Source organism: Tympanuchus pallidicinctus, unplaced genomic scaffold, assembly GCF_026119805.1.
Source record: "Tympanuchus pallidicinctus isolate F22 unplaced genomic scaffold, pur_lepc_1.0 scaffold30, whole genome shotgun sequence".
NCBI lineage: Eukaryota > Metazoa > Chordata > Aves > Galliformes > Phasianidae > Tympanuchus > Tympanuchus pallidicinctus.
In genome coordinates this window covers 1,187,740-1,210,610 of record NW_026294748.1, presented here as the reverse complement: position 1 = coordinate 1,210,610, position 22,871 = coordinate 1,187,740, and the positions used below count along the sequence as shown (strand labels likewise).

At 57.3% G+C, this 22,871-nt stretch overlaps 6 protein-coding genes across 13 annotated transcripts in view; 1 reads left to right on the top strand and 5 right to left on the bottom strand.

Moving 5' to 3' along the window:
* APOC3 (apolipoprotein C3) overlaps positions 1-10,920 on the top strand; it is a 298,571-nt gene extending 287,651 nt beyond the window's left edge. For 4 of the 5 annotated variants that reach the window (XM_052697471.1, XM_052697469.1, XM_052697468.1 and 1 more), the window contains exons 2-4: positions 10,326-10,389; positions 10,461-10,587; positions 10,714-10,920. In XM_052697471.1, the coding sequence (XP_052553431.1) occupies positions 10,332-10,389; positions 10,461-10,587; positions 10,714-10,810 (282 nt within the window). In that variant the 5' untranslated portion in view covers positions 10,326-10,331 and the 3' untranslated portion in view covers positions 10,811-10,920. Of the gene's footprint in view, positions 1-10,082; positions 10,229-10,325; positions 10,390-10,460; positions 10,588-10,713 lie in introns of those variants that run through there. The other variant, XM_052697467.1, reaches the window with a different exon arrangement.
* ZPR1 (ZPR1 zinc finger) lies at positions 29-4,676 on the bottom strand. Its single transcript, XM_052697462.1, has 14 exons — positions 4,533-4,676; positions 4,213-4,374; positions 3,544-3,634; positions 3,316-3,386; positions 3,039-3,125; positions 2,831-2,953; positions 2,591-2,644; positions 2,412-2,478; positions 2,126-2,196; positions 1,702-1,791; positions 1,471-1,581; positions 1,036-1,122; positions 707-772; positions 29-337 (listed from the first exon to the last, which is right to left on the bottom strand). Exons 1-14 carry the CDS (start codon positions 4,659-4,661, stop codon positions 203-205), a joined length of 1,344 nt encoding a protein of 447 aa, XP_052553422.1. The 5' UTR covers positions 4,662-4,676; the 3' UTR covers positions 29-202.
* On the bottom strand, positions 4,904-6,925 carry APOA5 (apolipoprotein A5). Its single transcript, XM_052697464.1, has 4 exons — positions 6,720-6,925; positions 6,552-6,627; positions 5,970-6,081; positions 4,904-5,856 (listed from the first exon to the last, which is right to left on the bottom strand). Exons 2-4 carry the CDS (start codon positions 6,598-6,600, stop codon positions 4,962-4,964), a joined length of 1,056 nt encoding a protein of 351 aa, XP_052553424.1. The 5' UTR covers positions 6,601-6,627; positions 6,720-6,925; the 3' UTR covers positions 4,904-4,961.
* On the bottom strand, positions 8,046-9,561 carry APOA4 (apolipoprotein A4). The gene is made up of 3 exons (XM_052697463.1): positions 9,407-9,561; positions 9,176-9,302; positions 8,046-9,043 (listed from the first exon to the last, which is right to left on the bottom strand). Exons 1-3 carry the CDS (start codon positions 9,453-9,455, stop codon positions 8,116-8,118), a joined length of 1,104 nt encoding a protein of 367 aa, XP_052553423.1. The 5' UTR covers positions 9,456-9,561; the 3' UTR covers positions 8,046-8,115.
* Positions 10,921-11,365: 445 nt separating the features above from the next.
* APOA1 (apolipoprotein A1) lies at positions 11,366-12,858 on the bottom strand. The gene is made up of 4 exons (XM_052697321.1): positions 12,772-12,858; positions 12,604-12,659; positions 12,302-12,455; positions 11,366-12,103 (listed from the first exon to the last, which is right to left on the bottom strand). Exons 2-4 carry the CDS (start codon positions 12,644-12,646, stop codon positions 11,506-11,508), a joined length of 795 nt encoding a protein of 264 aa, XP_052553281.1. The 5' UTR covers positions 12,647-12,659; positions 12,772-12,858; the 3' UTR covers positions 11,366-11,505.
* A 1,182-nt stretch (positions 12,859-14,040) lies between these two features.
* The window catches only part of SIK3 (SIK family kinase 3), a 72,173-nt gene continuing 63,342 nt past the window's right edge, over positions 14,041-22,871 (bottom strand). For all 4 annotated transcript variants that reach the window (XM_052697166.1, XM_052697167.1, XM_052697164.1 and 1 more), the window contains 6 exons: positions 22,508-22,859; positions 21,060-21,940; positions 17,663-17,826; positions 16,817-16,949; positions 16,209-16,376; positions 14,041-15,851 (listed from right to left, as the gene is read on the bottom strand). In XM_052697166.1, the coding sequence (XP_052553126.1) occupies positions 16,219-16,376; positions 16,817-16,949; positions 17,663-17,826; positions 21,060-21,940; positions 22,508-22,859 (1,688 nt within the window). In that variant the 3' untranslated portion in view covers positions 14,041-15,851; positions 16,209-16,218. The remainder of the gene's footprint in view (positions 15,852-16,208; positions 16,377-16,816; positions 16,950-17,662; positions 17,827-21,059; positions 21,941-22,507; positions 22,860-22,871) is intronic.

Here is a 22,871-nt window from a genome sequence, read left to right as displayed (position 1 = left end):
CTGAGGATGGCTTTATTGGCGTCCAGCACAGCGCCCGCAGCCCCGCAATCCAGAAGCCGCACAAACAGCTTTTAAATAACCCCCCCAAACTGCCCCCCACCGGGAAGTTCTTGCTCTTCAGGCCTGCAAGCCGCTGCCAGCAGCACGGGAAGGAACAAGTTCTGCTCCTCAGAGCATGGAGGGGCTGCTTTGCACCGTGCTGCTACCGGCCCGAGGCCGGCGCTGTCTCATAGCCCTCAGTCTTCATGTCGTTGAGGCCCAGGTCTTCATTCTGCTCAAACGTGCGTTCGTAGTGCTCCACCTTCAGCTCCGGGTCCTCCTCTGGGGCGTACACGTTCTGCAGGGAGAGAAAAGCTTCCTGCACACCGTGCCCGAGCCTCAGGCTACAAATGCTTCAGCAGCGCTGCAGAGCTGCAGGCAGGATTTAAATCCAACCCCAGCACTGAGGATAAAACCTTCACGCCACAGACCCCATCATTCAGTCCAGACAGGACAACCAGACTCCCTGATATCACAGAGCTGACACTGCTCCCACCTCCCTTCCCACAAAGCCACAAGCAGTTTTCTCCTCCTGGGCAGAGCCTACAGGAACCCACTCAGCACTGCAGCCAGAAACAAACCCTGACAGCCAACACACATCAAGGACACAAAGAAAACACACTCAAGCTGCTCAGAATACTTCAAGTCTGACTGCATGCCACCATACCTGAAGATAGCTGTTGCCTGCGGGGTCATCCATTATAAAGACAGCCTTTGTCTTCCCTTCTATTATCTGCAGAAAGAGAGCAGCGTGTCAATACTTCTTGTAATCCTTCAGTACTTCCAGCACCGACAGATTCATGGCATGCTTCAGAGTTCTGACACCTTCCCCAGAAACAGCAACAGCTTGACAAGATGTGACGGCACAAAGGCCAAGGGTGGAACAGCTTGAAGAGGTACGGTGACACTTGCCAAGGAGTTAACACACTTCAAAGCAGCAAAAACGGTGGCAAAACCACCACGTTACAGCTCATTGAGACTTCAGAGGACACTTACCTCCTGCAATCTGCCAATGAACTCCTGCAGCTTTCCTGTTTTGCTTGGAGTAGAGCTGTCCCCCAAGGTGAATGGGTTTCTCTCAACCTGGAAGAGCAGACACGGGCATTTATGCAGCACAGAAGAAAGCCAGCACCAAAATCCCTGTGCCACAGGCAGACTAAATATTAGTACAGAGGGGTCTGAGCTCTGCTGGCTGTTCAGAACTGCCTCTCAGGCAGAGTGCAAGGATTCAAGCTGACAGCATGACCAAGTCTGACCCCTGCTGTCACCAAAGCAGTGGGGTACAGAAGCTGGAGACAAGAATCCACAAGTGTAACTGACACACTATGATGCAAAGGTAACACGAAGCCCACAGAGGAGTGCACTGCTCCACCTTGAGTAAAACAAGCCCCTTTAGCAGGGTTCCACCGGAAGACAACAAGAACCACTCACCAAGTCTTTGATATCTTTCAGCAGCCCTTCCAGAGTGGTGAATTTCCCTCCCAGTGCTCCCATTCCCAGCTCAAACTCCAGCTCTGGAATCTCCACGCTGCACGTTTCTGACTGCAACAGAGACCTCCATGTGAATCCTGGCAGCCCCACTCCTCAGGGAACAGCCAGGCCACCGTGCACCCGCCGTAGGAGCCAAAGAGGGAGGGAGGGAAACACGTGAAGGCTCATTACCTTTAGGATGTCTCTCGTCATGTCTGAAGGATCTGTGATTCTAAAGGTAATCCTGGTGCCTCGGGGTTCAATTGCTCCTCCAGATTTCACCTAGGAACACGTGGCAGTCAGCAGATGGGACTTTTGTACTTGAGTCAGGTCAGGATGCTCTTGAAGGGCCTGCCATGGCTGCTCAGCTTGCTGAGCGTTGCAAAGGCTACTCCAGGCTTGGGGACAGCCCCTCAAAAGCAGGGAACATCACAGGTCTGGAGATGGATTACCCTCATTCATTACATGGAGCTTTTCCAGACACAATATTTTCTCCCTTCACAAATTTAACGAACACAGGACCCTGGCCAACAACTCTGAGAAACTCCCCATCAAGGCACAGAAGAACACACTCCCCAACAACCCCCAAAAATATATATATATGTCAATAGTTTACCTCATTTGTTCTGTGCCCACAGGAGTCACAGTTTGTGGCCATGATAATCACTTCCTTGAAGTGTGGGATTTCTGGAGCAGACAGTCAAGGAAAATTCATCAGAAGAAGAATCTCAGAGTGGCCTGCAGCTTCTACTAGAAATAATTTATTTGTGCCTTATGGATGCTGCAGGAGTAGGTCTAGGTCAGCTCACAAAGCAGCCCATACCCTGGCCTTTGCACAGAAGGCAGCAGAAAACTCCAGCAGAAAACACCCATCTGAGCCCATGCCACCACTCAAAGGATACGCACTAGCTTCATGTTTGTGTCAGCTGGAGCATTGCACTCAGGGCAGTTGGTGTTGAACTGCAGTACCTAAAGCACAGGAATGAAAAGGACAATCAGGGAGCATCAGCCGGCCCTGCAAGCCTGCCCCACGTGCCAGTCACCTGCACAGAGCCCTCACTGCATTGCAGAAATCACCCACCTCATTCCTCAGATCCTCTGCAGAATCAGCTGGCTTCTCATCCGATTCCTCTTCCTGCAACAGAAGGTTTTTAGCTTCTACCTGTGCCTCCTCTCTAACTCAAGGTCTCCCAGGTAGCAAGGGGTGGATGGGAGCACACCAAGGCCAGCTGGTCTTGCGTGGAAGGAAAGTGGACACCACACCACCAGCAGTGGAGAGGGCAAGGCTGAGCAGGAAGGGAACGCAACACCTCCACGTTACCTCAAGACCCAACATAGCAGCCTGCTGGGGAGTCCGCTTGTAATAAGTGACTACAAGAGCTTCATCTTTCTGAGGTGCATGGGGATTCTCCACAAAGCTGTTCCCTGAAGGATCATCTATGATCTATAGCAGAAGAAAGCCACAGGAAACCTTAAGAAGCCAGCCCACTCCTCCAACAGAACAGGTCTGCACTCCTGGACATACTTACAAACGTGAAAGGGGAATGCACTTCTTTCAGCTGCTTTAACCTACTAATGAAGTCATCTATTTTACTTGCCACCTCTTTGTCTGTTGCCTGCAAGAGGACACATTGGAGACTGATATCAGGGGCAACCCAGAGCTGAAGACAACACTGCTGACAGCACAAACCAGAGCTCATGATACACTTAGCAGAGTGTAAAGCCAGTAGGTGAGGGATTACAAAGTAAACAAGCAAAAAAAAAACCAAGCAGCTCTCAGAAAATTCATCTTTCACAGCATCTTACCCTGCGGACAGGCTGGTCCTGCTCCAGACCCATAACAGCTCTGTCAATTACGCCTTCAATGGTGGTAAGAACTTGACAGGGAAAGAAACAGAAGCTGCATTAAGTACAGCCAGCAGTTTTCCCAAACCTGACAGCTTGTCCTGACAACACACCAACAGGAGGGCTGTTCCTCAAACACTGCCTACTACACAATAGAGGCATGCAAAGGGGCACAGGCCACATACCCACCTCCCTTCTGGGAGAAGGCAGGGATCTCAAAGTCCAGCTCTGGAATTCGAACAGTGGCACAGTCAGTCTTCACAATCTCCCTGTTCATATCCTGCACACAACAGTTCACAAGCAGCATTAGGACCAGGAGCTTCCACATCCTAAGTGCCCACACTGGGGCTTACAGTTCTTGCAGAAGAAGCAGCAATAGTTTGAGGGCAATTTTAGAAGCCACCCTCTTTGCTGTGAGGCAGAAACAGAACAAAAGTCCCATTTCAGTTTGAAGTTACACTTTCAGAGACCATTCAAAAGGCAGCTCAAACTCCCGCCACATCCACCCGCTCAGGATGGGCAGATTCCTCACAACCTCTGCAGATCTGGGGAGAGAGCTGCAGGCACTGCTCACTGCAGACACCAGAGCGAGGGAGCAATGAGCAGGCAAGATAAATGGAACACACTGGAAGATAATTCTTATGCCCACAAGTGCATCAGTAATACATATGTTTTGGGATTAAGTGGCTCATTGGGGGAGAAAAAATAAAGTGATTCCTCAAACGACACAAGAGCTTTTATTCTCAAGAGCAACACATGAGGAATAAGGGCACACATAGGGCAGCTCTGAAGCAGCTCCCCACCTCCCTTTGGTACAGCCCAGCTGTTTGCTGAGAGGAGCTGGGACGTGCTGCTCACCTGCCGGGAGGCCACGGCCAGGGCACAACGCACGCCCTGCTCTTGGATGCGGCCCGCCGACTGGATCTCGGTGTTGGACCAGGAGCAGCTCTCACAGGTGAAGGAGCTGACGATGATCTCTTTGAAGAAGGGGATCCTGGTCAGCAGGAGCCGCGTCATCCCCTGCAGCAGCGAGGAGCCCGATGGAGCCGGGCGCGGCCTGCACGGCCCTGCGGGGCTCCATCCCCACACAGCCCCCAGGTCCAGCCTCCCACAGGCCTCTCTCCCCCAGCACACCCCTGCACCCGTCCCCACCCTTTCCACCCGCTTTCCGCCCTCACGTTGCGGTAGCAGTTCATGCACAGGGACTCGATCTCCGCCGGCTGCTGCTCGCCATCCTCAGCGCTGAGAGGCCGGAACATGGCAGCCCCCCCGACACCGGCCGCCTCCACCGCACCCAGCGCCGACATCTTGGCCGGGCCGGGCCGCTCCCAGCGCGCCTGCGCGCCGCGCGAACACGTGACGGGGGCCGGTCACGTGACGGAGAAGGCGCGTACGGCGTAGATGATCACGTGACTGGGAGTGAACCATCACGTGATTGGAAGTATCGCGTGATTGGAAGTATTGCGTGATTGGGTTAGATCACGTGACTGGGTGAGGTCACGTGATGGGGAAACAGAGGGACGGTGATGGCGGCGGAGGAGGCGAGGCGTGGTGGCTCGGAGCCTTTATTGCGCCCGGCCCCGCTCCCTGCTCCCCATGCCCGGCCGTCAGGGCGCATCCCCGCCGCGCTCGCTCAGGCTGTGCGACAGATCCCTCCAGAGCGCGTCCAGGCTGGCCCGCAGGTCCTCTAGCGGGGCCGGGCTGCCCGCAGCCTCCTCCGGGTAGTGGGGCCGGGAGGACAGCTTCAGCCTCATGTCCTCCGTCTCCTGGTGCACGGCGCGCGTGAAGTCCTGGATCTGGAGAAAGGTGTCCCTGCGGAACTCGTCGATGCGTTGCTGCACCTCGCTGGCCATCTCCTCGGCATAGCGCTCCCCGGGGCGGCTGGGGCGAAGGCTGAGCTTGGCCTTCAGCCGCTCCAGGTTGCGCTGGATGTTGCGGTGCAGATCCCGTGCGTTCTCCGTCAGCTTGGCGGACAGCTCACGGATGTGCTGGTTGAGCTGCTCCGGGCTGGCGGGGCTGTGCGGGACCACGTTCCTGTGCAGCTCTTCCACTGAGCGCTGGATCTCGCTCACCAGCCTGTCGGCGTACGGCTGGAAGATGTCCTTCACCTGGTCCGTGTGGAAGGCGATCTTATCGGCGTAGTGAGCCATGAAACGCTGCACTTCATCCACTCCGTCCAGTAGCTGAGCCGCCACGTTGCGGCTGGGCGTCAGGTGGCGCTGCAGCTCCCGTGCACGGAGAGACACCTGGTCCAGCAGCTCCTCGGTGAAGGGCTGCAGCTGATAGCGGAGGTCTTCCAGGTGCTTGCCGACTCTGTGGTGCACGTCGTCCACGTAAGGGGACAGTTTCACTCTCAGACTCTCCAGCTCCTTCCTGATGAGCTTCCGCAGGCTGTCAGAGTCGTGGTACAGCCGTGGCTGGATGCCTCTGTTGAGAGGCGCCAGCTTCTCAAGGAAGTTCCCCACATTGCTGACTCCATCCTGGAGGCTTTCCTTCAGGCTTCTGTACAAGGCAGCAGTCACAGTTAATAAAGCACCACTGACTTACAGGAAGGGCACGAGCTTTACATCCAGCTCCTCTCAGAGTGGTGTGAGCCCCAGAAGCAGGATACTCACGTGAAATCCCTGCCCAGCTTGCTGCCCTGTGCCTGCTCTAGGCTGTCCTTGTCACTGGTCAGCTGGCTGAGGTAATCCCAGAAGCCATTCCGTGCCAGCTCGGCTGGTGACACTGCAAGGAGAAGAGCAGTGGTTATTGCAGCAGCCCACAGAACTGGGGATGCAGAGCAAAGCTTGAGAAAACACAGAGCAGATGGGGTGGATGAATGTGGGTGTGGGGTACGGGTGCTCTTGGGCTTCATCGCATGTTCCACCAGTTCTGTGCTACCTGAGAAGCCACCCCTGAAGTGGCCGAGGGACACAGCAGCTGGGGCTTTGTGCTCTGCAGGACCCCGTGCCCACAGCAGCCGCCAGCTGCCTGCTGCTGATTCGCTCTGAGTCACGAGGATGGGAACAGGTCGGCACGCGGCGGTCATGGCGTGGGTTCAAGGGAACTCAGAAAGCCATCACGGGGCCGGAGCAGCTGTGCCATGTGAGCGTGGCCACCTCTGCTCTGCGGTGGCTGTTGCCAGAGCTCCCCCACACCCCTTTTCCACCCCATCCCCGTGCCGCCAGGCAGCCTGGAGCCACGCAGACACCAACCTGGCAGGGTGGCCAGGAGGGTGAGCAGAAGCGCAGCCTTCAGTGACATGATCTGCTGGGCCAGCAAGCTGCAACGCTACAGGATAAAGAAAGAAGATGAGCGTTAATTCATGCCACAGTCTGTGTCCTGTGGGCCATCCGTCCCTATGTTTCGCTCCCCAATTTTACCTCACTTCTGGAGTCAGGAGTCGCGCTGCTCCTGCGTGGGGCTGCCCAGTGAGGTCAGACACGTTCTGCCAGAGGCCAGATGTCCCCAGTATGGGGAGCGCAGCGAGGCTGCACCTCTGCCCTGCACCTGGCTGCTGTCACCTCTTGCTGCAGCCAGGCACGGGCTCACTTTATATACCCATCTGCGGGCGGCAGAAGAGCTCAGAGATAAGTGCATCCACAGGGGTAGGCTTTTTGGACCTCACTCCATGTAAATACAACGTGGAGGTCCAGCAGCGTGCCTGGGGGATGACGTGAGTGCCCGTCACCTGACTGCTGCACGTGCCCTGCACCAGCTGGACTGCAGCCATCCGGCCTGACCTTAACCCCCAGAGCTGCAGTGAGCCCTCCCCGTTCCCCCAGCATCTCCCAGTGGGCGGATTGCTGGTGTGTTGGTGTGTGTTGTTGTCCCAGCGATAATGGGCCATCGCTGTTTGTTCTGTGGGCTTCTCGGGATGGAGCTGACCTTTGCTCCCATCTGACCTTTGTATCTCGGGGCAAATTCCTTGTGTGTGGGATGAGGGGTCTGTTGTGCAGGGAATGGGAGAGCAGGGCAGGGAGTGCCCAAGCCAGAGAGCGCTCCTGGGATGTGGGCTGCTTGATTGCAAATTGTGAGCAACTACTTCCCTACAGAATGCCAAAGACTCTGTGGCTCTGTATATTTCTTTTACCATTTTTCCTCCAGTGCTCTCAGTGCAGGTCTTGGACCCTCTGCTCTGAGCAGAAGAGGGCCCAATGCACAGGCTGCTGTGGGGCTGCTCCTGCCTGGCTGCTGACCCCAGGCTTTGAAATATTTGCTCTGAAGCAACCCAGCAAACAGGGGCAGGAGTAGACCTGCTGGAACCAGGCACCTCCAGCACTGCCTCCATCCAGATGATGCTGGGGCTGGGGGCCAAAGTCCAGCCTTGTTCCCTGCTCTGTGCAAACACCACTGCATGCAGGGTTACCTCTGGGGGTACTCTGCCAATGTGCAGTGCCCCATCTGTGTCTCCCATCCTCAATGGACTCTGGAGCTGGGGGCCAGGGTCCTGCTGGGGGCAAGGGGCTGAAGCAGGGCAGTGTAGAGCTGCGGAGTGCCTGCCAGGGTTGGGGTTCTGCTAAGGCCCGGCCTGGGCAGTGGGGTGCTCAGGTTTATGCTTACACCTCCAGAGCCCCAAGCAAGCCCACATACCACCCAGACTACGATGTGGTGATATCCCAGGCTTCAGTTCAGGCTCCCTGGGACCCAAATTTGGAGGTCACCTGGAAGCCAGAATGGCTGCAGAAGGACGAACACAGACCATGGGGTGCATCACAAAGTGCCAGTTTATTTCTGCCACGGCGAGAAGCCGTGAGCGCTCCGAGTGCCGGGGAGGGCTCAGCTCTCCGCCTGCTCTGTGGTGCTGAGGAAGGTGGCCACCTTCTCCCGCACCTCCTTCTCCAAAAGGTCCAGGTGGTCCTCCACGCCAGCAGTGCCCGAGTCCAGCTTCTGCTTCATCTCCTCCAGCCGTTGCACCAGCTGCTGCCGGAAGCTCTCGCTGATGGGTGCCACTTGCTGCCGGAACGCCTCCACCGTCTGCGCCAGGCGTTCATCCAGCTGCTGTGCCAGCGGGGCCAGCCGCTGCCGCACGGCCTCAGCATCTCCACTCAGCGCCTGCTGCAGCTCCTGGGCCAGCGGGCTGAGCTGGGCACGCATCTCCTCTGAGCTGGCAGCCAGGCGGGAGCGCAGCTCCTCGGCCGCCCGCTCCATCTGCACGGTGAGGCTCTTCAGCTGCCGGTTGAGGCCGTCCTGCACCTCCTGTGCGTAAGGGCTGAGCCCCTTGCGCAGCCCCTCCACGCTCTGCACCACCTGCTCCTTCAGCTCGTCAGCCAGCGGCGTCAGCTGCTCCTTCAGCCCCTCCACGCTGCTGTCGATCTGCTGCTGCAGCCGCTCGGCGTAGGGGCCCAGAGAGGCCTGGATGCTGCCGGCGTTGTCCTGCAGCCGCTCCCGCAGCTCGGTGGCAAAAGGCTCCAGCGCCCGCCGCAGCTCCCCGGTGCCGCGGTCCACCTGCGAGCGCAGCTCATCAGCGTAGGGGCTCAGCTTGGCCTGCAGCTCACGGATGTTGGTGCCGATCTGCTGGTGCACCTCATCGGCGTAGGGAGCCAGCTTGGCCTGCAGCTCGGCCAGCTCGCGCTGGATCTGCTCCTTCAGCCGCTGCGAGTCCTGCACCAGCTGTGCCTGCAGCTCCGTGGCAAAGGGCACCAGGCGCCGCTGCAGCTCCTCAGCGTAGGAGTTCATGCTCTGCAGGTTGCTCTGCAGCAGGGTGCTGTGGAAGGTGGGCAGTCAGTGCTCTGTGTCCAACACCCAGAGCCCAGCGCTGGGTGCCCTGCATCCAACTCAGCACCCCGCACCCACCCCCTGCCCGCAGCCCCAGTGCCTCGGTGGTCCCTCCGCTCACTTGAGCTGCTTGGTGATCTCAGCTTGCTGCAGTTGGTCCACGGTCTCCTTGGCATTGCTGCCCAGCTCGGTGAAGTACTTCCAGAGCACTGTGGCCACCTGGTCAGGGCTGACGTCGGCCCGTGTCCCTGCAGGCACACAGGGGTCAGAGTTGCCTCCCTCCCACCCCGAGGCGCAGCCACGCGCTCAGCCCCACCATCCCCCTGCAGGACGGGACCCCGCGCTGCCTCACCTGCCACAGCCAGGAGCACCAAGAGGAAGGCAGCCGCTTTCAGCGACATCCTGAGTGCTGCCAGCAAGGCTCCTTGTGCTGCTGCGGGTTGTGGGACGTGCTGTGCCGGCGGCACCTGCTGCTATTTATGCATCCAAGCAGCCACGCCGGCTTCCACGCAGGCCTGCACCGCAGCTTGGACTTTAGCAAGGTCACGACGTGGAAGCGCCTGACGTGTGCGAAGAGCTGAGATCATCGCGGCGCCCGGCGAGGTGCCAGGGATCAGCAGTGCCAGGGTGTGTGGGTACGGCCTGCAGAGGGGGGGCACAGGGAGCTGAGAGCCTATTGGGGCAAGAAGGGGACAGAACGGGGATGGAGGCAGGAGGGGACGCCGCGCTGAGGCACAGTGTGTGGCTGCAGGGTGACGGCGAGGTGCAGGGAGCCACGGCCGTGTTTGGGGTTGAGGACACAGGCTGGGCATTGCCACCCAGCCCCCTGCTTTTGCAGCCCCCATCCCAAGCGGAGCCATCCCTGCAGCATCCCCTGCTTGCAGCGGGTGCCACTGGATGTCACCCTTGTGCTGCGTGTGCCCCTGCCGGCCCCACGCATGTCCCCACGGCCACCCTCACCCCACACACGTGTGCGCACGCATGGACAGCCCCCAGCCTTGGCCCCTGGGGATTTCTCAACCCCTGCTGGGAAGTGGGGAAAGGGCTCTGAGGCTGGGCCCCCTCCCTGTGGCCGCACCACCACTGACCTTTGCACAAACAGCCGTTGGAGAGGATATAAAGTGGGAACTCGGGGCAGCCCCCACTGAGCAAAGCCAAAGCACAGCGTGGCCAGGTGAGTGTGGGACCCCCAGGACCGGGACAGACACCAGGGGACCAGGGGATGGAGCCGGGTGCCACACCTGACCCCACACCTTCGCTCTGCTCTCTCCCCAGCCATGAAGGTCTCCATCCTGTTCCTGCTCATCTGCACGGCCATCCTGGCGGTGGGAGCACGTAAGGGTGATGGGGAATGAGGGGACAGTGGGGTTTGTGGTGCACCGTGCCCATGCTGTTTGTGCTTGCAGGAGCTGATGCTCCCGATAAGACAGATGTGGTGGTGAAGAAGGTGCAGGAGTACGTCAAGCAAGCCACGGAGGCAGTCAAGACGGCCTTCACCACAGTGCAGGAGTCAGAGGCAGCTCAGCAAGCCAGGTGCCACCACGTGCCCCACAGCACCCCGTACCCCACTGACCCCCAGTGCGCCCCTGGTGATGGCACGGGGTGGGGGGAGCAGAGCTGAGCACTGCCAGAGCCCTCTCTGACGTGGTCCCTTTGCAGGAGGTGGCTGTCAGACAATGCCAACCTGGTGAAGCAGCAGCTGGCACGGCTGAAGGAGCAGCTGGCCGAACTCTGGAAGCTGACGCCGACCTCATAGCCCGGCTGTGGGCTGGTGGGGGCTGACTGGGTGCAGGTCCTGCCCCCATCCCACATGCAGCACCGTTTCCCTTTTGTTGTGGTTCTTGAAATAAAGTGGAGCTGGAGTGAGATGGCTGTGTCACTGCAGTGGGGGGGGAGGGGGAGGAGGAGAGGGGAAGGTGGGCTGGGGGTGCTGAGCGCTGCGCTGCAGCATGGACTGCGGTGTGGAGTGGTGATGAGATGCATAACCCCACTGTGAGCCTGGTGTTCAGCTGACACCCAGCTGGCCCCCAGCCCAGGGTGGGGTTCTTGAAGTGCTCAGCACAGGGCTGGTGGCACAGAGGGAGCTCCCAGCCCAGCGTCACTGTGGTCACGTCCTGAGCAGAGCTGGGACTGGCACTGTGGGGATCAGTGGTGGCTGGGGAACAGCTCACCTTAAACCTTAACCCTAACCCTAATCCATCCTGCAGCCCCCCAGCCCTCGCCCTATTGCCCCCTTCCCCAAGGACCCATACCCACTCCTGGCTTAGGTCCCCTTCCCCAGCATCCACTGCAAAGACTGAGTGAGCTCCAATAACTTAAGTCACGTTTATTTGACAAAAGAATGGCAAAGCTGAGACGGTCTCCGGGTCAGGGGGGGAGAGGAGGGTAAGGGGGGTCCCCGAGGACTCCCGGGGGCCGGCATGGCCTGGGGTCAGTCCCTGGGCCGGCAGCTCAGGCCACGGTCTTCTGGAGTTCGTCCAGGAGGGTGATCAAGCGGTTCTTGAGGTTCTCAGCATAGGGGGTGAGGCGCTCCCTGAATTCCTGCACCAGAGGCGTCATCTTCTCGCGCAGATTGCTGAGCTGCTCCACCACCTTGGCCTGGTACTCGGCAGCCTGGGGGATGCCCTTCTCGCGGATCTCCTCCAGCTTCTGGCTCAGCTTCTGCCTCAGCTCATCGCTGTACGGCGCCAGGTTCTTGCGCAGCTCCTCCACGTGTCCGCGCAGACGATCCCGCGCCTCCTCGGCCACCGGGGTCAGCTTGGCCTGCATCAGCTCCACCTTCTGCTTGGTGAGCTCCTTCAGCTCCTGAGCCACGGGGGTCAGGCGCTGGCGGTACTGCTCCAGCTCCTCCGTCCACTTGGTGGAGAACTGGTCCAGGAAGGGCCGGATCTTCTCCTTCACCTCCTCCAGGTCCTTGGTCAGCTCAGCACGCAGAGACTCGGTGTCCTTCAGCCACATCTCACGCACCTCCTTGTAGTAGGGAGCCATGTCCTCACGCAGCTTGGCAGCCGCGGCACCCAGTGTGTCCAGGTTGTCAGCCAGCTTCAGGCTGGGGAGAGTGGCACGGGGTTAGACATGGTGTGGGGATGTGGGGACATGGGGACATGAGGTGACAGGGACATGGGAACGTGGAGACACAGGGACACAAGGACATGGGAACATGGGGGCATAGGGATATAAGGATAGTGGGACATGGGGACACAGAGACATGGGGACACAGAGACACCACCACGCATCCCCCCCTTACTCAAGCTGTTTGCCCACAGCAGAGGACTCGAACTGGGCGATGGCATCCTTGCCGCTGGCCTTCACCGTTTCCAGGTAGACGTCCACCATATCCCGAATGCGGTCCAGGGGTGTCTTGGGGTCATCGTGCTGCCAGAAGGAGCGGGCCTGGGTGCCTGCAGGGACAGACGGAGTGCTGGGGGCGGCAGAGGGGAAGATCCCACTCCAGTGCCGTGCCCAGGAGCTCCGGGTCGGAGCCCCACCGCCGGGGAGCTGCGGGCTCCGTGGGGCTCAGCCCATCCCCACTGCCCCGTTCGGACGTACCCGTCAGGAAGAGAACAGCGAGGGTCACCAGCACGCCTCTCATCTTCGGGCTGAACCTGAGGGCAGAGCGAGAAGTTGGGCTCGGGTTGGCCCTGTGTAGGACCGGAGCCCCGAGCCGGCTCAGAGCCCGGTGCCGCGGAAGGTCCCGGCGCACGGCGCGGCTCTTACCGGCGCTCTCCTGCCGCCGCTTCGCACCGCTCGTCCCGTGTGAGCCCGCAGCTTCCCCACCGCCGCTATTTATGCAGGAGGGGCAGTTCCCGCAGGAGATAAGCCGGCGCTGCAGCCCAAGAAATCGCTCCCCGGCGCGGGGCGATGTGGCGCGTAGAGTTCAAGGATCGCGCACACGGCCCGGGAGAGCGCGCCAAGGAGCGCCGGTTTGGCAGAGCCTCGAGCAAACAGGAGCTCCCCGGGGATGCGGCGTTGGCCAAGGAGATGTTTACGCTGCGGGTGACCCAGATTCCGAGCCCCTTCGAGGCCCCTCGCAGCCCCCGGGGGTCGGCACGGAGCCCGGGCACCGGGTTTATACCCGCAGGGATTTGGCCGCCCGGACCCCAAACCCTCGTTCTCCTCTCGTCGCAGCCGTGGGTCCCCACCGCATCCTTCGCCGGGACGGAGACCACCCCCCTTCTCCCCCTGCCCCCCCGCCGCTCCCACCTCTCCCGCGTCCCGCCGGGCCCCCGACGCGGAGGGCTGGAGCTGCGCCCCGCGGCTGCTGGGTGCCCGCTGCCCTCAACGGAGCCCAGCGGTGGGGCTCGGGCTCAGCCCCGAGCATCTGCAGCACGGGTCCACATCCCGGCCACGACCCTACGTGAGCAGCGTAACCCCAGCGCCAGGGCTGAGCCTAAAGGAGGCTGAGTGGGGGGCGCAGACACGGGCCCATAGGTAATGCTGCAGAGCCCACAGGAACGACAGATGGGCTGGTTAGGGGATGGGTTGGTAATGGATTGGAAGGTGAGCGGATGGGCTGGTTACTGACTGCTCTGATTAGGGGATGGGCTGGTTAACAGATGCACCGGTTAGTGGCCAGGAAGGTTAGCGGACACGCTGGTCAATGTCTGGTCCGGTTGGTGATGGGAAGGTCGGTGGATGCAGCAGTTGGTGGACGGGCCGGTTAATTGGCCGGTCAGCGGGGCACTGCTTAGTGCCGGGTCGGTCGGTGCCGTGGCGCAGCCCTGAGCCCACATCCACACCTCCAACGCCCTCAGCCCACCTCCAGGAGCGGCTGCGCCCTCCCGGCTCTCCTCCGCCGGCTGCAGCTCCGGATTTTCCCCATCGGAGCTCCTCGGGAAGCCGGGTTTGGGCAGGCGGCACCCGAGGGGGGGTTCGATGGGCAGCGCCGCCCTTCGCTCTGCGGGCAGCACAACGCGCTGCGCTCCCGGCCGGCGCCGCGGCCCATCCGCCCCCAGCGTTGAGCAACAAGGCAAACAGAGAGCGAGGGAAGATCATCATCATGGTTTTATTTGTCATGATCCCGCTGTCCGAATAATTGACGAGTTGCAAGTGACCCACAAAAAAAAAAAAAAAAAAAAAAAAACACCGACAAAAAAATGGACCAAAGATCGACTGAAATTTCCTTGTGTTTTTTTTTTCTTTTCTCCTTTTTTTTTTCTTTTTTTTCTTTTTTTTTTTTTTTAGTCCAACATAAACGAGGAAGAAAAAAAAAAAAATACTTCTGACATTTCCAAAAAACAGAAATAATAGCAAAGTATATTAATATACATTCAACATATACTGCGTATTGATTACTACAATACAAAGCCATGATAAAAAAAAAAAACAAAACAAAACCAAAACGGAACCAAACCGAAAAGTGTGATACTGCGAAATGGCACCGAAATGGCACGGTTACAAGCGAGTCCCTGCTGTGCTGGGTGCTGACTGAGGGCGGCCGACTCTCCCAGGAATACAGTGTCGTGTAAACAAAAGGAAAACGAACCAAAGGCGCAGAGCAAAAGGCTTTCGGCGCCTCCTCCCCCCCCAGGAGCTGCGGCTGCCAGCTGGGGGCTCTTCCTCCTCTCCAGCTTTCCAGCCCGCGAATCCATTCAGCATCCTTTTCCCGGGGCTGGGGGCAGGCGTTGGTAGCCATAGCGAATTAACCTCTGCCATGCTGGTTTCACACTTCCTTCTGTGCAAATTCGGGAGGGCTGGGTCGGTTCTTTTATTATTATATATATCTATTTTTTAAATACTCCAAAAGTGTCATTAAAGAAGGATTTCAGGTGTAGCTTCAACGTCCCAAAGGCAATGGTGACGCCACGCGCTCCCCAAGGCCTGGATGCTGGGGTGCTTTGCTTTCTCTCAGCCAAGGAAAGAACAACAAGAAGAACAAAGAAGAGATCTATGCACGTTTGAGCTGCATAAAGGAGAAAACCACTTCTGCCACAGGCACGAGAGAGAAAACCAGTCACAATTACAAAGTCATTAAAAGAAATAAAATACTTTGAACAAAAGGTGCATGTCACAATTCATATAGAACAGAATCTAGTTAAAAATTTCTCTCAAACAGAAATTCCTTTTGCGTTTTATTAATAACAATAATAATAAAACAACATTTACCAAAAAAAAAAAAATCCTAGATGATCAGGAGGAAAAGCTCAGAAAACAAAGGAAAAAAAAAAATCTGTCTTCCCTACATTAAGCCAGGAGGAAGAAATTAAAAGGGAAAAAATAATTGCATGGGGATCAGAAATGCAAAAATTACAAAGGGGGTGGGGGAGGGCAGGGGAAGAAGTGATCCTTTCAGCACGGTGATGAAGGAAGGAGCAGAAGCAGAGATGAGGCAGGACAGCACAGCTCCCACCTGCGGGGACGGGCAGAGCGCCCTGCTGCCCTGCTCAGGGCCAAGGAGCAGCACTGCAGGGCAGGGTTGCAGTGCAGGGCAGGGATGCACTGTGGCTCCTGCCTGCCCTGGGGGCTCCATGGGCTCTGCTCCCACCGCCGGCCCCGCATGCTCACAAACCAGCCCTCCAAACCAGACTCGGTGCTCGGGCTCCGCTGACGCGTAGGGTTGGGTTCTCCGGTGATTTCAGTGATAGCTGGAGTTACAGGCAAATGTGGCCAACAAAAAAATTGGAAAAAAAAAATAAAAATTAAAGAAACTGAAGGAACAGCACACTGGATGAAGTGATTATGAGGAAAGGGGGCCATGGTATTCCAGTTAGTCAGAAATACTACGGCAATTTGGCGCAATGCTGCTAGATACTGTTGGTTTAAAATGGACCTTTTCATTTCAAAGCTGTACATAAAACCTGCAACAGAGAGAAGAAGCGGAGGTGTGTTAGGGGATACCAGAGCATGGCAATTCTGCTCCCACAGCCCCTCACCGCATTCCCACTCCAAACCCACGGGGTAAAGCCCAGAGCAGAGCCCCCACCAACAAAACGTGGCTCTGGAAGGACAGCAAAGGCACGAAGGAAGGCCCTGAGCAAACGGGGGGGGCAGCCAGCAGCGAGGAGCTCGGAGCTGGCAGCCTCTTCTCCAGCCCTGCACCAATGCTGGAGCAAAGGGATGGGGAAGGAGATGCACAGAGTCACGCTGCTTCAGGGCTGCCATCCAGGAGAGCCCAAACGTGCAGCTGGAGAGAAAAGGAGGACACAGATACTCACTCCCTCCTGCTTACACCCCTGCCTGCTCCATCCCAAAGGGCACCTCTGGGTGCTTGTAGCTCAGTAGGACATCTGTGATACACGTCGATGGGTAACAAGAGGTGTTTAGATGCTGGTTGCCATCACCTAGGTTGGGATGCTCTTGAGCTTCCAAACTTTCCCCACATTCTGTAACATCAAAGAACAACATCAGGGTTTGCATTAGGAGCACTAAAGAGCTGCAGCTTCTGCATGTGGGTCAGGCCAGCAAGAAGCCCAGCTCATTACTGCCACAAGCTCAGGCTCGGGCCAGCAGCAGCACAGAGCTCTACAGGCTGCCACAGGTTTGGACCCCAAGTATGTCACAGCTAGAGATGGTTACAGCACCCAAGCCTCAAGTGCAGTGAGAAATCCAAGAGACTCTCTTTAACTCAGCTCAAGCAAACTGCACGGAGAGGGCTTCGATCCCACAGTGGCAGCCAACCCTTCCACCCCTGTGGCTCCGCAGAGCTCACTGGCAGCAGAGGTGGCTTTACAGTGCAGGCTGTCAGAACAACACAGGTCCTTACAGCTCCCAACCCGCAGCCCAGCAGCGCCCACGCCACGTCTGCAGCCTGCCAGCTCCTTACCCTCACTCTCCCTGTCACGCAGCTGCTGGCTGGCCATGAGCGACGACTGGCTGAGGACGGCATCAGACATCCGAGCAGAGCTGAGCGCTTTTCCTGCCATTAAACTCATCCCAGGCAGGTTATCTAACTGCACCTGCGGAGACACCGGGACACAAATCAGAGTGGGACCAGAGCCAGGCACCTACGGCTTCCCCGGCTGCCTCTGACAGCTGCCCAGGGAGTTTCTGCCAGCCTTCAGCAAGGGCCTCAGAGTACAAGAGTACAGAGTGCACATCAGGGACAGTGCAGGTGCAGGCAATGTCACCTCAACGAGGAATGGAGGGACAACTCGACTCCCTTCCAGACTTACATGTAACTAATTAGAGACAAGCCCTCCTCTACAGCAGTAGGAAGCTGTAGCAAGAAACATGCCACAATCTGGGTCTGATTGTTCTCAGAGATTCAAAATGCAGAAAACAGAGCAGCTGCTCTTTGCTCTTGGTGTGGCCAGGTCACTGAGCACTGCAGAGCTGAAAGCTGGGCTCTGTGCATCTGTAAAACTTCTGCAGCCACAGCCAAGCCTGGGGCAGCGCAAATGGTTTCACCAGAAACACTCTGGGGGCAAAAGGAAAGATGCAGCCAGCTCTGGGACAAATCAGGCAACACGTGAGCAAAGGAGAACTTCCACACTGGTCTCTGCTAAAATGTTTTCAGCATTGAGCAAACTGGGCATGCTGACCGCTGCGTCCCAACAGCACTTCATCCCCAGCAGCCCTGCAGAGCAGGGTGCTGCCTTTCTTTTGCGTCACCTCCTCCATAAGCCATACGCATCCGGGAGCTGCTGGGCACAGGACTCTCCCCACTTACGTAGGCATCATCACTGTTCTGGATGGTGTGATGTCTCTGCAGGGTGCGGGGCCGCGGGTGCTCACTGGAGGCCGGCCGTGCTGGGTATCCCAGCCCGTTGTGGTCAGGCACCTGCATGGCTTGGCCCGGGGAGCTCCTGTCCATACAGTTCCCTACGACGGACTCTTGAAATCAGATGAAACAGAGAAGGGTCAGATTAGCACAACAAACCGTGGTAGCTCTTGGCAACACGTGCCACCACAGCACAAACCCATGTCGCTTGCATTGCGCTGCCCGCCAGGTGGGAAGGGAATTGCTGGCTCCTCTGGCTCAAGCACTGCAGCACCAGGACTCCCTGGGATGGCCCACAGACCTCTCTGCTCCTGTAGCAGCCTCCATCTGCCTCCCCTCCCGCCCTGCACCCTCCTCCATGCATTGCTCACATTACACAAGAGAAGGAGAAGGGTCTCCTCCACCTCCGACACAGGACGTTCTTAGCAGGGCCCCTTGGCAATCGTATGCAACAGATCTGGCTGGAAGAGCTGCCAGGATAGTAGTTGTTATCAGATGACTTCTCCCTGCCCTCCTCCAATCTGGCTGTAGGAGTACAAGAGCATTCTGCCTGGCAAAGTCCATCTGCACTGCAAGCTCTTCTGAGCAAGGGTAAAGGCTACATTCCTATCAAGCAGAACCTATCGTCATTAAGTACACGATGTTTTGAATAAAGTCCTGAGCTATGGAGAAGCCTATTGCTGGCTGTGGTGCACGTAAACAATTCTCTGTCGGTGAGCAATCCTGCAGAGCACAAACACGGGGATGAGGCCACGGGCCCTCAGGAGCTGCCCTGACGTGACACGGCCGCAGGTGGATCCCAACAGCAGCGATCGGGTTTGCAGGAAACGGTCAGCAGGAAGCAACTCTTGGTTGTGCCAGCAGCGAGACGTTCCTGGCTGGGACTGTGCCCTGGGAGCTGGCAAGAGACTCGTCCCTAACATTACTGAAGCTCAAACAAGTCCTGCTCATTCCCTGAGCACCCCACGCTTCTCCCCAGCACGCAGACTGCGCTGCTGGAGCACCATCCCAGCAGCAAGGCATGGAGCTCGGAGCCCCCAGAGCCCAGCCGGCCTCCTTCCTTTTGCACATCTGTGGGGTTAAACTCAGTTAATGGCCAGCATTCCCGGAAAGCAAGAAGGAAAACATGAGGTAAGGCAGTGCTGGCAGCGCAGGGCCGCCCACACAGCGCTCGGGGCCCTTCCAAGTGTGGGAATGGTCGGGGCAGGCAGTGCCAGCAGCGGGGAGCAGCAGCAGTAAGGAGCCCAGAGCGCAGGCTGCTGCCCTTGCCCCTGCCCCGCTCCGGCAGCGAGGGACCCTTTCATCCCTTTGTGTCGGTGCATGTGATGCTGGCACCCGGCTTCCCAGCACTGGGGAAAGGTTTCCCACGGGCAGTGCTCCGACCCCAGGTTGGAACAAGGCTGCAGCTGAGCCGCTCGGATGCGGTTTAGTCATCCCCTAACCACAGATTTGGTTGAAACTCTCATGATCTGCAGTTACCTTCTGTAACTGGCTTTTAAAGCAGGGTCAATGCACTCTCTTGGAAGGCATAAATCCTGCTGAGCCCCCGCAAATCTGCACTCCTCCCTCGAGCAGCATGCATTTCACAAGCTGGAGAGAAGGAGGAGGTATTTGCCCTCTCAGCTGTCCTGTCCCACAGAGGGGATGGCTGGAAAACCCCAAGCTGTGTCTGAGAATGGCAGCCTTGCAGAAAGCCATCTCAGGGTGCCAGTGCTGGGGTGCACAGCTCCTGCTGCCATCCCTCAGCACCTGGAACACTTGGGTTGTGCTACAGGCAAGCAAGAAGCAGCAGGGCATTCAGGGTGTTTGCAGCAAGGTTTTACAGGGTTGAACTGTAGGAAATGTACCTCGGTCTGCCTAGATGTCTGCTCTGTTTGGAAGTGAAGTAACACAGGCCAGATTCCAAGTGGGTTATTAAAGCCAGGAGGAAAGCTCTGAGCAGCTGCATCTCAGAGCACAGTTTACTATACAAGCCCTCCAAACAGCCCCTGTCAGAAGTGCTTACACAATGCAACTCGCAAACATTTGCTCGTTTTTTACTCATTTACAAAGTCTTGTTGTCTAAAGTCCTTTTCCCTTGTGTAACTTGTTTTAGCACCGTCAGGACTGGGGCAGAACTTTACCTTCTGACTTGGTTAAATCTTATCGCTTTGCACATTTTGGACCAAGGGATTACGATGCGAACTCAAGATTTGGTTCAAAATGCACTGCCACAGCTTTCAAATCCCACTTAACCTGAGGTTACTCTTCCCTTTTGTGCTGCAAACACCATGGGGATATTAAAGCCTGAGAGAAAACACATCACTAACACAAAATCAAGGAAGACTTCAGAAAAGCCAGGCCTTGTCCCTGTCCCCTGCTCTGAGGGACACAGCTTGGCATGCCCTCACTGCTCTCTGCGCCTCTCTGTTCCCAGCCAGTACTTTCCCAACAAACCCATGCTGTGTCCCCAAACAAAACAGTGCCTCCTGTGCCCAGGACACTGCTCCCCTGCAATAGGGTTCCCTGTGCCAAGGGCAAGCTGATGGCTTCAGACCAGTACAGCTCAGTCCTGCAGTGAATACTGATCCACCCCGCTCAGCCTGGAAAGCCTCTCTTCAAAACCATCTTAGCAAGGGGGTAGGACTGTGTTTTTTCCTACAGAGAAGGCCTGTAATTATAGCTCTGACAGCACATCACTGTCAATGCAGCCACCAAGGAGTAAGGGCTCAAGGGCTGTTTCCAACCAGCAGGAAAGGGCTTCACATGCTAATGGCAAGCTTCAGCTCCCTGTCTTTAGAATCAGCTCCTTCCAGCTAAAGCAGGGCTCCAGCCTCACTGCTGCTTCCCCAAGTGCACGAGCAGTGTGAGGCAGACTTAGCAGCACCTATCACCATTCTTATGCTGCAAGTTTATGGAAGCCTTAGCAATGCCTGGACTCCCAGTTCTGCCCCTAAGAGAAGGAATGCGCCACGTTACAGGGCTTCCAGAAAGAAGATCTTTGCTGGGCACTTACTTAAACCTGATGGGGGATCACCCCAACAAGAAGAAATGAGCCAACAGATCCCAGCATCTCTTCAGAGACAGCACTATTGTGGTCCTGACCTTTATCTGCCTACAGAAGTAGGTCACATTCCGAAGAGAAGAATCTAGCAGAGTTCTTATTTAACACTGTTTATTAGAGAGACTATGCCTGCAATTTATAGCCACAGAAGCCAGAAGGAATCTAGGTAATTCTGTGCTATGCAAAATATGTCACGAAACCATGGCAGTACTAGGTAGGGATGGTGCTCTCTGGCAGGAACACAAGCAGCACGCAGCCAGTATGGAAAAGCATTTCAGCCATGCGAGTGGCCCTGAGCCTTACCTCTGCTGGGCACCTTATTCCTACTGAATCCAGCAGCGGGCTGATGCCTGTATTGATGCGTCCCCAGCTCCTGAACGTGATTAGCAGTTCCTAGCAAAGATTCTGGGTCCCCGTGCCCTCCTGCATTTACAAGCAGAGGGGTCTCGTGGCAACCTTTGGTCAACGTATTTGAATTCTTACTGTCTGGAAAGCTGTCCCTGGCGCCCTCGCACGCACAGTCCTCCTCCATGCTCTCCGAGTGGAACAGAGCTGGCTGGTGTACGTATCCATGCGGTGGCACTGATGCAGGTACCTGCTGGATACATTCTTGAGCCCTGATTTTTAGGAGATGCTGGGGGCTGCTCTGTGGATGATAGGTGTCAGCACTCTGATAAGGCAAAGACAACGACTGACGCTCCGACAGGCTCTGTCCCATGCTGGTGCCCATGTTTCCAGCATCCCCTTGACTCATGTGCCTGAACAACTCTTGAAACTCTTGCTGCTGCTGCTGTTGCTGCTGCTGCCGTCGTTTGATGAGCTGTGCAAATTCTGCCTGGGGCAGCCGCATGTCCGTGTGCCCCGTGAGAGAGTGACGGGGAGAAAGGAGTCCCTGGAGGATGTGTGGTACCTGCTGGTGTCGGCTGTAGTCAGGAGGTGTTGGGGACAACAGTGCTTGCTGTAGTGCCGATGCAGTGTAGTGCTGTTGTTGCTGATGTGCATTTTGAGGGAAATTGGGATACTGGTCAAGCTGTGGGACTTTGAGAGCTTGCTGAGCTGGAGGAAACCCAACTCCTCCTGATGGGCTGTAGTTACTGGGGGAAACACGAGGCTGCTCTGGGAACAGGTGGGGGTGTAAGTGCACCTGGTCGTAGTTGGCGGGGGGATTCCTGTACACGTTCAGACTGCAAAGAACAGAAAAGAACAAGTGACTGCACTGTCAGCTCCAGCTAACGAGGCTGTCTTTGGTGCTCCCACCTCACACAGGGTTTGATCCACCATACCCGCATAAGAGCAGGGAGGCAACAACTACTCCAATGGCAGAGTGCCCATCATCCTGTGCTCCAGGTCACCCACGAGGGCAGCTGCAGTGTAAGGTGGTGCGGCTAGTAAATGTAAGGGAAGCAGGAACCCTGACTGTACCGAGGAGAAAATATGATCTGGGGAAAGCGTCTGTTTCAAGTAGCAAGTGTTCAAGCACTCCTCTTAGCTTTTCCACTTCCTGCCCTGCCCTGGCAGGAGGCAGGGACAGCCACTCCTGGCACAAGTTGCTTCCCAAGGCACAAAAACCCACAGCCTTGCACACTCTCAGAGCTCCCAGCCAGGGCCAGGAATTGCTGCCAGGAGTCAGTTTCACCCCCAAAACAAGGGGCTGATGAAGAACCCCCCAGAAGCTGAGAGCCAGCAGTTCCCCCTCACACCCAGCCCCATTCCCAGCTCAGGGGGGACGTGGTGCAGCAGTGCAGCCTTACCTGTGCGACTCGGCGCTGTCGGCGCTGAGCTGCTTGGACAGCTGCCTGTGGCCATAGGTGAGGGAGGCCATCAGGTTGGCGCGGTGCTGCATCTGGATCTGGTTGGCACTGGGGCTGATGGACATACCCCGTGTGTGGGTGCCCTGCCCGGCCACAGAGGCCCCTTGCAGGAGGTTGTTGCTGACCATGTCGCCGGGTTCCTGCACTTGGATGGTGACCTGCTGGGCCTGGGACTGCTGCTGCAGGGCCAGACACGTCAGCCCCATGGTTGGGGGAGGGGAACAGTTACCAGACTGTGGGAAGATCGTGTTGTGGGAAGGCATCCCTTGGAACTGGGACTGGGAGGCTGCACCTACGAAAACAG